General features: G+C 30.5%; 1 protein-coding gene across 4 annotated transcripts in view; it reads left to right on the forward strand.

The window, feature by feature from the left end:
• Window positions 1–648: 648 nt before the first annotated feature.
• nSMase (neutral sphingomyelinase) overlaps window positions 649–15,915 on the forward strand; it is a 41,197-nt gene continuing 25,930 nt past the window's right edge. For 2 of the 4 annotated variants that reach the window (XM_076455348.1, XM_076455349.1), the window contains exons 1-2: window positions 649–862; window positions 9,941–10,037. In XM_076455348.1, coding sequence (XP_076311463.1) covers window positions 819–862; window positions 9,941–10,037 — 141 coding nt within the window. In that variant the 5' untranslated portion in view covers window positions 649–818. Of the gene's footprint in view, window positions 863–9,940; window positions 10,038–12,803; window positions 12,990–15,915 lie in introns of those variants that run through there. The other 2 variants (XM_076455350.1, XM_076455352.1) reach the window with 2 other exon arrangements.

Raw genomic sequence — 15,915 nt, forward strand, 5'->3', positions numbered from 1 at the left:
ACATTTACTACACGACACAGTGGAGAAGGTTCCATCATGATCTGGGGTGCTCTCTCCTTCCATGGAACAATGGAGCTTCAGGTTATACAGGAGCGTCAAACAGCAGCTGGCTACATTGGCATGTTGGAGAGAGCATCCTTACTGACTGAAGGCCCTCGTTTGTGTGAAAATGATTGGATCTTTCAGCAGGACAACGCTGCAATCCACAATGCCCGCAGGACAAAGGACTTTTTCAAGGCGAATAACGTGATTCTTTTCTTATTTACATCTTTCGAAGCTCTACTCAAAAAAGTGGTTGAGTCTAACAATGCAAAATGCATATTTTTTCTTTATGTTCATTGGCCTTAATATTTTTGCCAGCAGTGTATGTTTGGGATATATATCGTTGCTTCTACTACTGTTCTTGTATTGTTTTGATAGCAGATTTACTGGGTTATTGTATACTGTTATTTACTCATCCTCTTAGGTGCTTTGAAAAACATTTATCTATTTTTAAAAGATGAAATTATGTTTGTAAACATACTGAATTTTTTTCTTAAAAATACTGTTTTACTTCCCCTTTCTACAAAGTGGTTTCATATTATAGTTGAGTATACAAATTACCTCGATCTTATACTTTAATTTTGAAAACGCTAGGGGGCTATGCTGATATCCTTATCAAAAAGTCTAGTCAGAGGTATATTATTTATATTGGCAGTGAATGTAAGGTTTCTTGCTTTTCGGGAAAGAGTGGCGAAAACCGATGTACTGCAATTTCGGTGAAATCATAACTAACAATTATAATAGACTTATAATACTGTAAAATTTTAGTCTCCGCTATGAAGATGGAAACAGAATTGAAGGTCTTGACACTAAATTGCTGGTAATACTAATAATTAGTAATATTATGTAAAGACTTAACACATGATATGATAAGTTTATATGATACAATAATAATTATTAATATGGTAATATTGATATCTTAGTAAAACTTTTAATGCATATTCTACATTTAAGCAGTTAAAGTGCATTACAAATAAATCGGGTTTAACGACTAAACTTATTGTGAAAATAAATTTGTTGCTGCAACAAATCATGGATAGTACACGATACATCTGATGTAGTTCAAATAGAAGTCTCGATTAGTTGATAAAGATCTGAATTATAAGGTCTGACTAGAGCGATTGCTATCTCTCTGTTTATCTTCATTTTTAATAGTTCCATATCAATATAATAGTAATATTAAATAGTATATGGGGCAGCACTGAATGACTGATGGGTCAGAACAGGTCTCTTTATTTTTAGATTAATGTGTTATTGGTACTTTTCCTTTGTAATGTTAATACTTTTGTACTTTTGACATATATCACTGACAGTACAGCAGCATGACATCTATTAGCAAATTGATTAAAATTAGGTAGTTATATAGAGGATCAGTTTGAATTAACTGTAGTGTTTGAGAATTTCAGATTCTGTTCAAAAATATTTGTCACTTTGGCTGCCATCTTGTGGTTGTCAGGTTTAAAATAAGTAATTAAAATAAAGAATGTTTGACATGTTTTATTACTGTACTGAAGTTTTAGTTCATTTATATGCTGTTTTAGATCATGTATTTTCTCTGCTGCCACAAATGCTACAAGTTTTTACCATATTCCATTCCAATACTACAAAATACTCATCACTCTTACTGTTACCTTTTGTAAATGTTCATGTTGCATTAAATGCTTTATGTGCCATATCTTCATGAAAAGGTAGTGAAAATGTTGGAACAGTAAGTGTACAATGATTCATCTAATTATGTATTGTGTGAACCAAAGTTATAAGTTGAGGAACAATTTAAAGTTATGGTTCTGGCTTTATTTAAACTTTATTTCATCATTTGTGAATTGTAACAAGTTAAAAAAAAAATAGTGTATTTTTTATTATATAAATATTTACATAACATAAATGTTAGACAACAACTTTTGTCTATAAAGGCTGAAAAGTAAAATATTTTAATGTACTCTTTACCGTCAATTCATTTTTTAAACTGCTGGAAAGTATTGACTTCTAGTACTGCCAAAAGTAACTCATTCTTCACGTATCTTGATTCATATGCTGCCTGTCTTTTCAGATATTAAACTGTGGCCTTTCCTATTATTTTTAAAATGTAGCACAAAGAAACTGTTAGCCTGTATCCTATGGTTTCATTGGAAAATGTTGTGAACTTCTGAGAAGATAACTTGCTTCTGCATACAGTTTAGCTATCTTCCTTGTACTCTCGCCCAAGAGACTTGTTCTCATCTGATGCAGTATTCCAACTTTGTTGTTTGCTTTTGATGTCTAATGCTGAGTGACATTTTTGGAGCAACCCTGACTCTACAAATTTTTTGGTATAAGTGTAGAGGGGGTGGTTGAACAAGTTTAATAAACAAAACAGTTGAAATGGTTTTTGTTATCAATGAAGCTCTGGTTGGGGTGATAGCCAAATTCATCTTCGAGAACCCTAATTCACATTCACTGGAAGAAATTGGATTTGAACTCAGAGCATGTTTCAAATGCTGCAGTTTTTCCAGAACTGTAATTTTGATAAAATACTTAAAATTCACAAAACATATCTTTTTCATCTAGTTGAAGTTTTATTGATAATTTTCCCAGCCAATATTTTTTTTAATCAAGCATGCATGCACACTGTGCTGAATTACCATCTTCACTATCAAGCAACCTGCTTTTTATCTTTTTTTCAGGTTCTGTAAAAAGCTCTGATTAATCAGAAAATCTATTTTGCAATCTTTGTTTTGAAGTGAAACTCTTTGGAATTGAAGGTTTTTAGTAGCATATTTATAATATGGGCCTGGCTTCATTTGTCTCTGTCTCAAAATTTGATGAAGAGCTTTTATCTTTTGATCTGCCTTGTCTATATTGTGTCCTTGTAAGTCCAAACTTAATTCAAATAATTTTTGTCTCCTGTTGAATCATGCTTTGCTTCTCCAAAATGTTGTGCTGACTCTTCACAGTTTCTTAAACAGCTAAATCTGACTAGAAACTAGATGATTAAAGTTTGGGCATTTTTTGAAAATTGAATTTCTAACACATTTGTGCACACTTTCAGTTCTTTAATATTTCTAGGTTATGTAATACAAGACAAAGTTTATCAATAAACCCTTTAAATCTGTTGATTGCTGCAACTGATTCAACAGTGTCACTGTGACAGTTCTCATCTGTGAGTAGCAAAGTGTCTCACAATTACAGAAGGAAATTTGTCTTTTATCAGTTTCTTAACTCCACTTTTATTTCGCACCATCATGCACATACCATCACACACTACGTGGAGTAAATAACTTTTCAGGTGCTATTCGTTCATTTTGTAAGACTGAAAACAATTAAGTAAACAATAATAAAAATTATTTTGCACTAACATTTTGAAGTTGGATCAAGTCCAAAAATAAATTCAAAGTCAAGTTTTTTCTGTTATCTGGGACATAGATTTGAACATACAATATTAAGGTACGTTTTGTACTCAAAAAAGTTGATTTGTTGATTAGCAATGAAATTCTACTTTTTGATTTAGTAACTATATTAATTAGTATTTTTTTCATTTCATCATTTATGTGATTCATAATGTTAATACATGGGTTTGTTGAGTAAAGTATATGGCACATGTCAATACAACTTAGATCTTATAAATCTATTTCAGATTCAAAATTTGGAAATGTTAGTTTTTCTTATGTTATTTTATGTGCTGTGTGAAACGTATCTCAGAACACCTGGTATGGATATTAACACTTTTATTGATAAGGAGAGAACAACATTTTGACCTTCTTAGGTCATCTTCAGGTTAAGAAAGAGAAAGTTTCTCTTAATCAGTAATCATTTTTTCACAAGATACTATTTTCAGTCCAAGAGTTCTAATTTTAGAACTCCAAGAATCAGCCAAGTTTCTAATTTTTAATACTTAGGTCAAAGTACATTTTACATAAATTATTTTTTTGATCAGCAGTTCAGCAGCTAGGGCAGTCATTGGCAGATAGCTTGTAGACACTGGATGGACTAAGAACAGAAACTGTAATTGATATTGTTAGTTCCTGTTCTTGGGTTACTTCTTGACTTATTCTAGTTTTCTTACTCACAGAAGGTGAAAAGAAGATTTTAATTCATTTTATTTATATGTTGGAGTGTTTTCTCAAGACATAATAAAAAATGATGTACACTCTTGGTCACAATAAAATCAAAGCACACTAGAAGAGAAACACACCTGCTTCAATCGGTATAACCACCTTTACCAAGCATGTCAGACCAAAGAGACTCATACCCGAGACTTGCAAACAGTGCATATTTTTATTTTGGCAGAGATGGTTCTGTGCAATATTAACGCAACTTGTATATGCAAAAACCGCTCATTTGGGTTGAGAAAATATTTTACGCAGAACAGCGAACAACGTTTCAACTTTCTTCGGTCATCGTCAGGTTTACAAAGAAAGAAAGTGGTAACTGACTGGAAGCTGACCACATGTTTGAAAGGGGTTGTGTAACTGAGTGTCGGAATGTAGAGGGCGATATTAGATGTTTGAATATATAATTTTATTTATTTTATTAATTAATATAGGTATAAAGGCGTTCCTTTATATTGGTTTATTTTGGGTTTAAGTTGTTGTATAAGTAAGGCTTCTTTAATTTTGCATTTGTTTATGTTTGTTTCTTTATTTAGTATTTGAGTGTTTTCTATGGTTATGTTGTGTTTATTTGACTTGCAGTGTTCGAAAACGTGTGAAGGTGACTTTTTATGTTCTTTGAACCTGGTTTCCATTTTCCTACTTGTTTCTCCAATATAGAAGTCGTGGCAGTTATCACATTGTATTTTATAAATAATGTTGGTGTGGTGTTTGTCAGTGTAGTTTTTACATAGTATAGACCTCAGTTTTGTGCCTGGTTTTTGAATAAATTTGGTATTAACTGGAATGTCATATTTTATTACTAGTTTTTGCCAAATGTTGGTTAGTTGTCTGATGATGTCGGGAATATATGGTATGCAGCAGTATATGGTTTTGTGATTTTTTGATTCGTGAGATATATTTACTTTTGTTGGTTGATTTTGCTTTCTGTCTAGGTGTGTGCGTATAATGTTTTCTACAGTTTGTAAAGGAAACTCATTGATGTTGATGAAGTATTGTTTTATTTTGTCTAATTCATTGTTAATTTTATCTGGTAAGCATAGTTTTATGGCTGTGTTTATTTGATTTCTTATCATGTTGAGTTTTTGTTTTGTTTCATGTGCTGAGTCCCAAGGAATGTATAGTTCAGTATGGGTTATTTTTTGGTGGATTTCTGTTTTAAATTGTGTGTCAGTTTTTGTAATTTTGAGGTTAAGAAATGATATTTTTTAATTTTAGTAGTAATTTGTTTAGTTGCGTCTCGTGTGTCTTTGTTAGATTTGTGTGTATTGGTTTAAATTTGTTCGTGTCTGATAGGATGTTCTTCATTTTTTGGATGTATTCATTCGTGTTCATTATGACTATAGCGTTACCTTTATCTGCTTTTAGAATTTTTATGTTTTTGTCTTGTTTTAAGTTTTTAATGGAATTAATGTCTCTTTTTGTAAGATTGTTTTTTAGCTTTCTGTTTTGTGAAATTATGTTGGTGGTTTTGTGAGAAAATTCTTTGAAAAAATCATTTAAGATATTGTTTTTAGGTGTTTCTGGAAAATATAAATTTTTAATTTTACCTGGGAAGTTTGGGTGTTGGATGTCAATAAAATTATCTAAGTTGTCTTCTTTCTGTTGGTTGTTTCCTTGTTTTTGTTTTCTGTAGAAAGTATCACAAGTCTCCTGGCTAGATCTTCTAAACATGTTTTTATTTCTATGGTTAGAATGTACCTAGGTGCTATTGCGAAGTTGAGTCCTTTGTTAAGTAGATGTGTCTCGTCTGTGTTTAATTGTTGGTCGGATCTGTTAATTATGAGGTTAGTCAACGGTTTCTCATGATGTTTTTCTGTTGTTTGCATCTTAGTTTTTCTAGTTTTTGGTTGTGGGAGATCCTTTTTGTCTCTGTCGTTCTTAGTATTGATTTGGTTTATGTTTCGTTGTACAAGTCCGTAAGTCTCTGGTTTAATGCACCATGCCAGTTGATAGTCTAGGTTCATTTTTTGTTTTTGTAAGTCATGTAGTTCTTTGTATTTTGTGTTCAACATGGCTTTAAGTAGTTTTTTCTGTAAATTTTGGATAATGTTTGTGTATTTATTAAAAATTTTTAAAAGTTTTACCTTTACAAAATTACAAGAACCAACACACAATTTAAAACAGAAATCCACCGAAAAGTAACCCATACTGGACTATACATTCCTTGGGACTCAGCACATGATACAAAACAAAAACTCAACATGCTAGAAATCAAATAAACACAGCCATAAAACTATGCTTACCAGATAAAATTAATGATGAATTAGACAAATTACAACAATACTTCATCAACATCAATAAGTTTCCTCCACAAACCGTAGAAAACATTATACACACACACCTAGACAGAAAGCACAATCAACCAACAAAAGTAAATATATCTCACGAATCAAAAAATCACAAAACCATATACTGCTGCATACCATATATTCCCGACATCATCAGACAACTAACCAACATTTGGCAAAAACTAGTAACAAAATATGACATTCCAGTTAATACCAAATTTATTCAAAAACCAGGCACAAAACTAAGGTCTATACTGTGTAAAAACACCACACCAACATTATTTATAAAATACAATGTGATAACTGCCACGACTTCTATATTGGAGAAACAAGTAGGAAAATGGAAACCAGATTCAAAGAACATAAAAAGTCACCTTCACACCTTTTCGAACACTGCAAGTCAAATAAACACAACATAACCATAGAAAACACTCAAATACTAAATAAAGAAACAAACATAAACAAATGCAAAATTAAAGAAGCCTTACTTATACAACAACTTAAACCCAAAATAAACCAATATAAAGGAATGCCTTTATACCTATATTAATTAATAAAATAAATAAAATTATATATTCAAACATCTAACACCGCCCTCTACATTCCGACACTCAGTTACACAACCCCTTTCAAACATGTGGTCAGCTTCCTGTCAGTTACTACTTTCTTTCTTTGTGAAACTGGCGATGACTGAAGACGGTCGAAACATTGTTCGCTCTTCTACGTAAAATATTTTCTCAACCCAAACGAGCCGTTTTTGCATATATATTTCTCTACAAGTGGGTTTTCTCGACATCACTGATTGATGCAACTTGTCTTTGTAAACTTTATGATTTATTTTATTTGAACAAATGTACAGTCCATATCCTCAAACTGGTCAACTTAGCTTGTAGTTACCTGTTTTTCAGTCCCAAGTGGTCTCTTTTGAACTCAGTGTTGTTTCCATCCAAGTCAACTTTCACTTATTGCTGCCCAATTGAAACTTTGTCAAAGTGATGCCACTACAATATATTGACAGTTCGTAACCATAACTAATAGGTATTAAAACCAGGTGATCTTCAGGCTCATTAATTACTTGTTGGTGACTATCTTGCTAGTTTGGAACCCATGAATATCCATCTCTTATTGTTTGCTGACCTCTGGTCACAGTTTTCTGCTGATAAATGGATTCTTCTGCAAGTTCTCTTTCTTGGACTTTCTCTCCACTTTTCTCCCTCTTTATACAATTTCATTTTTTTCCTCCTACTAATTGTGTTTCTTTTTAATGTCTCCAGGAGGCAATTTTGGATCTTTTGGATAAACAAACCATCAAGAGGGCATATACCCTTTTCCAAGTTTTTTTACTGTTATCTCTTTCTGGTTCCCCAAATGACTAGGGATTGGCTTCTGGTAATTGTTTTCTCTCAGTTGTTTTTTGGTTGTTTCACATTTTTGGATGAAAAATTTTGTTTTTCTCACTTGGTCTTTTTTGCCTGAATGTGGATGACTAAGATTGATGCATCAGTTACATTTCTTCACATCCTGATTGCTCTGTCCTTCAGATATTTTTGCACTTCATTTACTAAAGTTTTATGTCCAAGCTCTACCCCTTATATATTCAACCACTTTGTGAGAACCTTCATTTGTCATCTTCGTGGTTTATAGGGTGGTTTGTCAAAGTATCATATTTTTACACACCCATTTAGTATATTATTTTATAGGGACTCTGGCTTTCCTTAGGTCATACACATGTGCTCTCCCTAATTAACATTGTGCACCTAATGGAACCTCATATGATTTATTGCCCTTGATTGTTCACCTACCCAAGGAATTGTCATGGTGGCTTGATCATTCCAATACCACTTCCTTTCCATTTTCCTGTTTGGACCTTTATTTGTTCACTAATGATTCCCTCTCAGGTTGGAGAGCATATCTGAATGATAATATGACTTTACGTCTTTTCACATAGGGTTAGAACTTGTTTTGTGTCAGTGTGCTCAAATTACTTGTTTGTTCACCTGTTTTCTGCCATTTTGTTTTCAGGCTTTGGATCTACTCTTTATCTGATTGTGTATCATTTGCCAGGAGTTATGAATCTTGTGAGGACTGCCTCTTCAGTTGGACTTCATTCTTTCAGTGGAATTGTCTTTCCACCTTCTCTCTGTTGGGCATATCGCACAGAAGCACCTTTTCCACTTTTGCTAAATTCTAGGCTGAATCATCTTTGGTCTCTTGTCCCCATCCTTCAATTCTAGCTATTAGCATTCTTAGCCAGGACTGTTCTCATTTTTTAGTGTATGCTTGCTCTCCTGTTTTCCTACCTTGTCCTCACTTTGATTTGTGATACCCCTTGTTGAGCCCTCCTGGTGGCTCCTCTGTTACTGTTCAGTATGGTTGAGGTGAATGCACACATTATGTGATACTTACATACAATCAAAGCCTGTTCAGTTGAGTCAGTGTGAACACACAGTGTTAATAAATTGTTGAAACTGACATGCACTCCTCTGCAGCCATAATAGGCATATGGGCAGTGGAGCATACGAGTCACCAACTTGAGGATGCTTATGTGTGAAATAGTTAACTTACATAAAGACACCTAATTACAAATCAAATAACTATATACTGTTGAACAGTTCATTTATATTGAAACTTTCAAAGTTGTTTTGTGATAACCCTACTTCTAAATTGAGTTCTTTTTTTTGAAAGTCATGTTCATAAATACTCTTACTTTTATTAATACAGATACAACATTAGTTATAAATTAACATAAGTTCTCTCGGTTATAGTCATTATTATTAGTTATTGTTTGTTAGTTTTTCTCTTTATGGGATTGTTAATCATCAACTGAAGGTTTTTATTTAAAAATCCAAACTTATCATAATTGGTTTTGAAAATTTTGGACTAAAATTTTATTATATCAACATGTATTAAAACATCAAACCTGATCATGCAATGATCACTTTCCCCAAATGTCTCATTTAAAATCTTGTAATTATATCTTCCTTTATGGTTAACAGTGAATCCTAAAATTATATTTTACTTGCTTGGCTTTCTGACCATTTGGCATAGAAAACTGTCCTGTGGATCACTTCAAAAATATCTCCCCCTCAACTATTTTACTTCACACAGTTTCAATCAATCTGCACCATTAAGTCTCCTTTGAACACACTTTTAGGTGTAGCCCAAAAACTTCACATTTTTGTACAATTCTTTTAACTAATGAGCAGTAAAACACACCTCATTTTAAAATGTAACTGAAGCCTTAATTTATATCTTTATAATCACTAAGTTTCAACTTAGTTTATTACCAATATTAACATACAGATTTTTACATGTGATAGTACTATTTTAAATGAAGTCCAGATAATTTTTATCCAAAGTATGTGAAATTCCCTCACCCTTAACCAAATTTAAACAGTCCATAATGGAGTAATTTTGAGCTTCTCCAATCTTTTTTAACTTTCAAAAGCATTTGTATGAATTAGTGTTCATGTATACAGATATATTACTTTTGGTAAATATTCCAATTCTTTATTTCAGGGGTATTGTAGGATTTAGTCGAGATAGAACAAAGAGAATGGCTGCAATTGCATCTCACCTTGCCATCTCTGATTATGATTTTGTATTCCTTCAAGAAGTAAGTGGAGTAGCTGTAATTTTTCATTTATATGCAAGATTTTTTTCTTGGTAATTTTCTGTATAAATAATTAATGGCTAATTATGTTCAATTAAAATAAATTTGTCATATCACAAGTACTTAGATCTCTTAAACTTGAAGGATTTAATATCTTTCTTAGACAAAATATTTCTCTATATTAATTATTTTCCAGTAAAGCAATGAAATCAAATGTGATATAAAACCTGGAAGTGTTTTTAAATATTGAAAAGTATAGGTGACTGAGATACTGATATCTTTCTTTTGACCTGAGAAATTTTAATTATTGCTTGTCATAGTAACAATTTAAATGTTTACAAATATACAAGACTTTGGATCCTTTCTAATTAAAGTTATAGAGTGTGATCATTCTGTTACAATTAACATATTTAGAAAATCCTATTATAATGGAGCTTGTGATGTATACTTCCAAAACTTGGATTGTGGAATCTACTGCACCAACCATCACCAATTATAACTTGGCAGTAGTTTTATAGCTGAGAAATAAATAAAACAATTTCTAGAATAAAATTGTTTCAGATTTAACAAATAAGAAATTATAAAAAAAAGAAAAGAGTAAGTTTCAAATATAAAACTGACAATTTCTTCCGGTTACATTAATATAAAAAAGTTGTAAATTAGTTAAATTTTGATTATTCTAAAGATAAAAATTAATATAGAAAAATAGGTATAAGCAAAATATGAAATTCTACAAATTTAAGGGATCTAAGGGCTTTAACATTACAACTTCATTTAAATTGAACATAATTATCTGATACTTTTGAATAGAAAACAACATGATACTCAGTGGACTAACATTAAAAGTAAGGTTGCTCTCTAGAGGCTTTATACATAACAGGTTTTTAATATGCAAGAATCAGAAGATACAGAACTACTATAAATGATGAATTAGTAATGTTAACTAATGATCTGAGGTAGTCATTAATTTACTGATTTTGTAAATCCACAAGAAACAATGTCTATATGTAGATGCCAAGTTTTACAGTATGATGACTATTAAATTTAAAAGTATCTTATTCAAATTTCAATTACTGGAGAACTTTCTTGTTACTAAAATATACTCATCCGTATGTTTATTGTTATGATGTTTATCCAAAGCACCGAAAAGTTGCTCTGCAGGAATATACAAGCAAGTTATGTGATATTTAATATTTCAGTTGACAACTAGTCATTTTGGTTAAATATCTTTGTTTTTCTTTTATTGAATATAATAAGAGAATAATAATGCTTTAAGCTAATTTCATTTTCTAACTTGAAATAATTATTACCATGATTCCTAACAAAGGTGTAGAAACAGAAAGAATAATTTTTAATGTAAGTGCCTGTATCTTAATTCTGAAAAGATAATTTATTTTTGTACTGCATTGTATGTGTATTTATGAACCATAAGGAAATTGTAGTTGAAATAAGATTCAAATTTTTTCATAGAACATTCTATTTCCCTAGAAACATGAGATGCTTGAAGTAAATTGTTTTGCTATAAAATAAAGTACATCATTACATATTTTATGACAGTTTTCCCAAATTTCAGTATTTATGCTTATTAATGTCAGAAAGTACTGAAATAATTTTATCTTGAAAATTTCTGTGCATAAGATTAAATTACTTGTAAATGTAATATGACATAAATTTTTGAGCTATTAATTAGGATCTGTACTTTCTAAAAAAAGATTCAAAATTATTCATTGTGATTATATCCTGTAGTACAGACTTATTAATTGATTGCATTATGGCAATTGATTATTCTCACTTAGATAGTTCAAGTGATTGAAAATAATAACAGGAAGCACTAATTTCTATTAGTTGATTATTTTTGTGAGCTGGAACACTGATTTATTAAAATGAGAAACTTCGAATTAATTGAAGATAATAATAAATCATAATGACAGCAGTGTATGTTTAATATAAAGTTCGTAAGGACAACAACCAATTGAAAAGGAAAATCTTAACTGTATCTTTCAAAACTATAATAGGCAAGAAACTACTGAAGAAAAAAATCTCTAAAACTGAGCACAAAATATTTTGAAATATTAGAATTTAATAAAGACAACATTGTTTTATGCTTCTTATTCAAGTTTTGAGTATCCATATTGGTAATTTGTTACAATATAATTGTTTGAAGACAAAATATATTACTTCTATTATCCCAGTTGTAATTTTAAGTATGAATTTTGTTTTAACTGTTGTTGAAAATTATAAGTTGTCTATACAAAGTCAAGTAATAATTATAATTCCTGAATTCATTATGTGAGGTATTTTCAAAATATTTGCTGTCCTTGGTATTTCTATATAGCCATTAGAAATTTACAAAATCTTTGCAAAAGGTACTGTCAACAGTTTTTGTTTTTTTTGCTTTGGTTTAAAGTGTACTTTAGAATTCAAGCTAAGATAAGCAGCGATTATATTGATTAGTGTTGCATAAACTGATCATCTAACCAAAATTACTGTTGAATTGATTTATAAAAATTAATATTTCTAGTTTATTACTGTTTTCAATTATTTCAACACCAATTAATCAAAATTGTGATTTAATCTATTCTGAGAAAAACAATTATGTAATTGAAATTAGGGATTCAAGTTGTAATTTTTCATTATCTTAACTATTGAAGTTATTGTAATATTGCAGTTGGTTTTTGTTAAGTGAAAAACTACATATGGATTATTTGTGATCTGCTCCTCTCTTCTTTTTGTTTTAACTTCAAGTTTGTTCAACTTTAATGATTTTAGAGAATGGGGCTCATGATTTTGAGGGTCTCAAGTTAGGTTCCCATTGCAACCTTACTTGTTCACCTTGTCTTTTTGTGGCCAAGCTGATCAATAACACCTCTTGTCTAGTAGTTACAAGGACAAAAGTGTTCAACAGAAATGGTTTGCTCTTGGTGAATGACATTTGTTACTTGAACGTAAACAAAGGTAATTATAGTGATTGTATAATTTCTTTAAGGCAGCCATTTAGCTCTTCAGTACACAGGTGTGCCAGTTTGATATACCTGTTGAATGGTTTGTTTTACTGCATTGTAAAAAAATACTGGATGAAATTGCTTGAAAATTGAGAAAACAAGTAGAACAAAATAAAAAATGTATATTTTTGCATGTCATATTATTTTATTTGTTTTTTGCTTAAAAAATAAAAAAGCATTCATTGTGATCTCAAAAAATAAGTAATAGTTTATTTATTTGATAAATATTTATTAAACTAAATATTGTTTGCTCTAAAGATATTTATTACTTCATAACTGGCCGTTATTGTTTACAAGTGAGTCAAGAACCACTGTTTTATTATGTTATATGTTGAATTGGATGATTAGTGGAATTTGATGATTGATCATCAGGTTTCTCAGTCATTCTTGCATGAAACTTTGATGGAAGAATTTGAAATAGTAATAATTGAGAAGACTTATTTTGATTAGTTGATTAAGGTAGACAATCTTTAATTAATTGGAAATGAGAAATCATAATGTTAATGCTTTGATTAGTTTAATCTTAATAATTATTGAAATTGGTAACAATTAGAAATGCTAATCTTAAACAGTTGATTAAATGTATGACATTAATACATTTAATTGTAATTTTAATTATTTAGTGCAACACTAATTGATTTAATCAATATTCAGAGTTACAGTCAGTTATATTGATTAATTGCATTAGTCACACAGCTCCAATAAAACATTTGAAATTTTATATTTATTTATATTTCTACTATTTCACATTTGTTTTCAGTGATTTTCTTTGCCCATTCAAGATGTTTGTTAAGCTGATAGTCTTGTGTAAATATGGTCTAAGAAACAGTGGCCTTGAGGGCACTGTTTAATTTGATATTGTTGAGTGCAAAGTGATCTAAGCCAAACAATTCCCTGTCTTATCTTGTTTGAAAAAAACAAAAACACATTTGTTTTGAATGATTTATGAAGTACTTTGTGTTACCTACAAGTAATATTAAGATTCAGTTCTTTTAGACACAAATTAAGTGAAATGCACTAACTAACATCAGTTTACAAAATAATGGTTAACTACCTAACTAGTTTTGGCATACCATGTAAATCATCAATATATGCTTTAAAATTTTTTACTTTATTTGAATTAAGATAAACAGTGGCTTATTGTAAAGGCATTTCTTTTTCTGTAATAGTATATGTTGTGATAAAGTATTTGTGATCTTTGAAACAAAAATTTAAAAAGTAATTGTGATAGTGTGTGTGTTTTTCTTATAACAAAGCCACATTGGGCTATCTGCTGAATTGTGGTAGAAGTATGCACAAAAATCTTCTAGCAACATATCATTAAGTTAAACTTTTATCGGTTTGTTTCAGTTTCTACATGACTCTTTACATGATTGAAATAAGAGAGGTCAAATATTCATTATATGTTTCAACTAATAGCTCATTAAGTTATTTATGAAAGCTGAGATATAGGCAATTGCACCAACCATGACAATTGATTAGAAGGTACAGTGATTAGTTAAAACCTATAAAACTATACTTATATTGAAGTTACAAGGTTAAAATTAACATTTTGTTTAAAACTATAGTGACTTTCCTCTCAGGGACTATGAAACCTGTTATTTCAGAAAAGAATTAGGTAATTCACAAACAGAAAATCAAAATTTATAGTTCTTAGAAGTTTATGCATAAAATTAAGCAGATATTTTCTGTAGAATAAATTTCAGTTTTGAAATGCAATAGATTCTTCTTGAGCAAACATCACTTTAAGGAGATCACTCCCACATTATAGGCAAAATATTAGTCCTGACCGGTTGTCTGTCTTTATCATTATAAAATAATTCTCCAGGCTGACTGGACTTATATTCCATACTTTTAATGAAAATAATGGACAGTTTAAACAATATAGAAGGTATTATTCTTGTAAAGAAGACACATTAGTGCTTACTGAAATTATAGTATGTTCCACCATTGATGAAATTCTTCTATATGTTTGTAACCCATTTTGCCTACCTATTATTATGTTAGCATAATTTGCTTTCTTACTCAAGATATTGGTGAATTTGATAAATGCATCTTAGAAGCTCTTCCCCTCTCTGATATTTAAGATTGGTAATCAACTTTAGATGGCTTATGGATATAGGTGTATAACAAATTGAAAGAATAAGCTATCCCCTACATACATCTTAAAAGTCAGTTTGTTTGGAGTAAACCATTAATTGGTGGAATTGCTTGTTCTATGATGATCATGTTTCAGTGATTCAAGTGTTAGAGGAATTGTTTACCTTGTTTACAGCTTACTTAAAAACTTAGATAAATCAAAGTAGTTTAGTGACATTATCCTAGTGACTGGTGTATATTTTGTGTTCTAAAAAGCATGTTTGAAAACCAAATGAAATACAGGGTGTTCAGAAAGTCACTGTGCAGTTTTGAAAGCAGCGATAACAGCATTCATTCAGTCTATTTGAATCCAGCAACTGATAGCGATGTTTAGAAACAAAATAAGAAGGATCCAAGTCTGTATTGATACCAACAAGGGTCACTTTCAACATTGTTTATAATTGTCATTCATATTTACCTCCTGTATTCTATATTGAAACATGTTTGTTAATAAATACATTTGTTCAGTGACTTTCCAAACACCCTGTATTTTATCTTGGACACGAAAATTAGCAAGAATCCACAAGATTTACAGTGTAATGTCTAAAATTTTTACTTAAATGCAAAAAAAGTTCAAGTATGTAGTAAGTGCTACATATCTTTGTTATTAAGTGTATGTTTCCATTATTGCTGTAAATTTTTGAACAAAGTAGTAAACTCTTCTCAGCTATGTGTAATAAAACTCCAGCAGAATGTCCAGAATTTCATAAACTTGCATACTTGATCACTCTGTAAAAGAT

The sequence above is a fragment of the Tachypleus tridentatus genome, chromosome 9, assembly GCF_004210375.1.
Source record: "Tachypleus tridentatus isolate NWPU-2018 chromosome 9, ASM421037v1, whole genome shotgun sequence".
In the NCBI taxonomy this organism is placed as follows: Eukaryota; Metazoa; Arthropoda; class Merostomata; order Xiphosura; family Limulidae; genus Tachypleus; species Tachypleus tridentatus.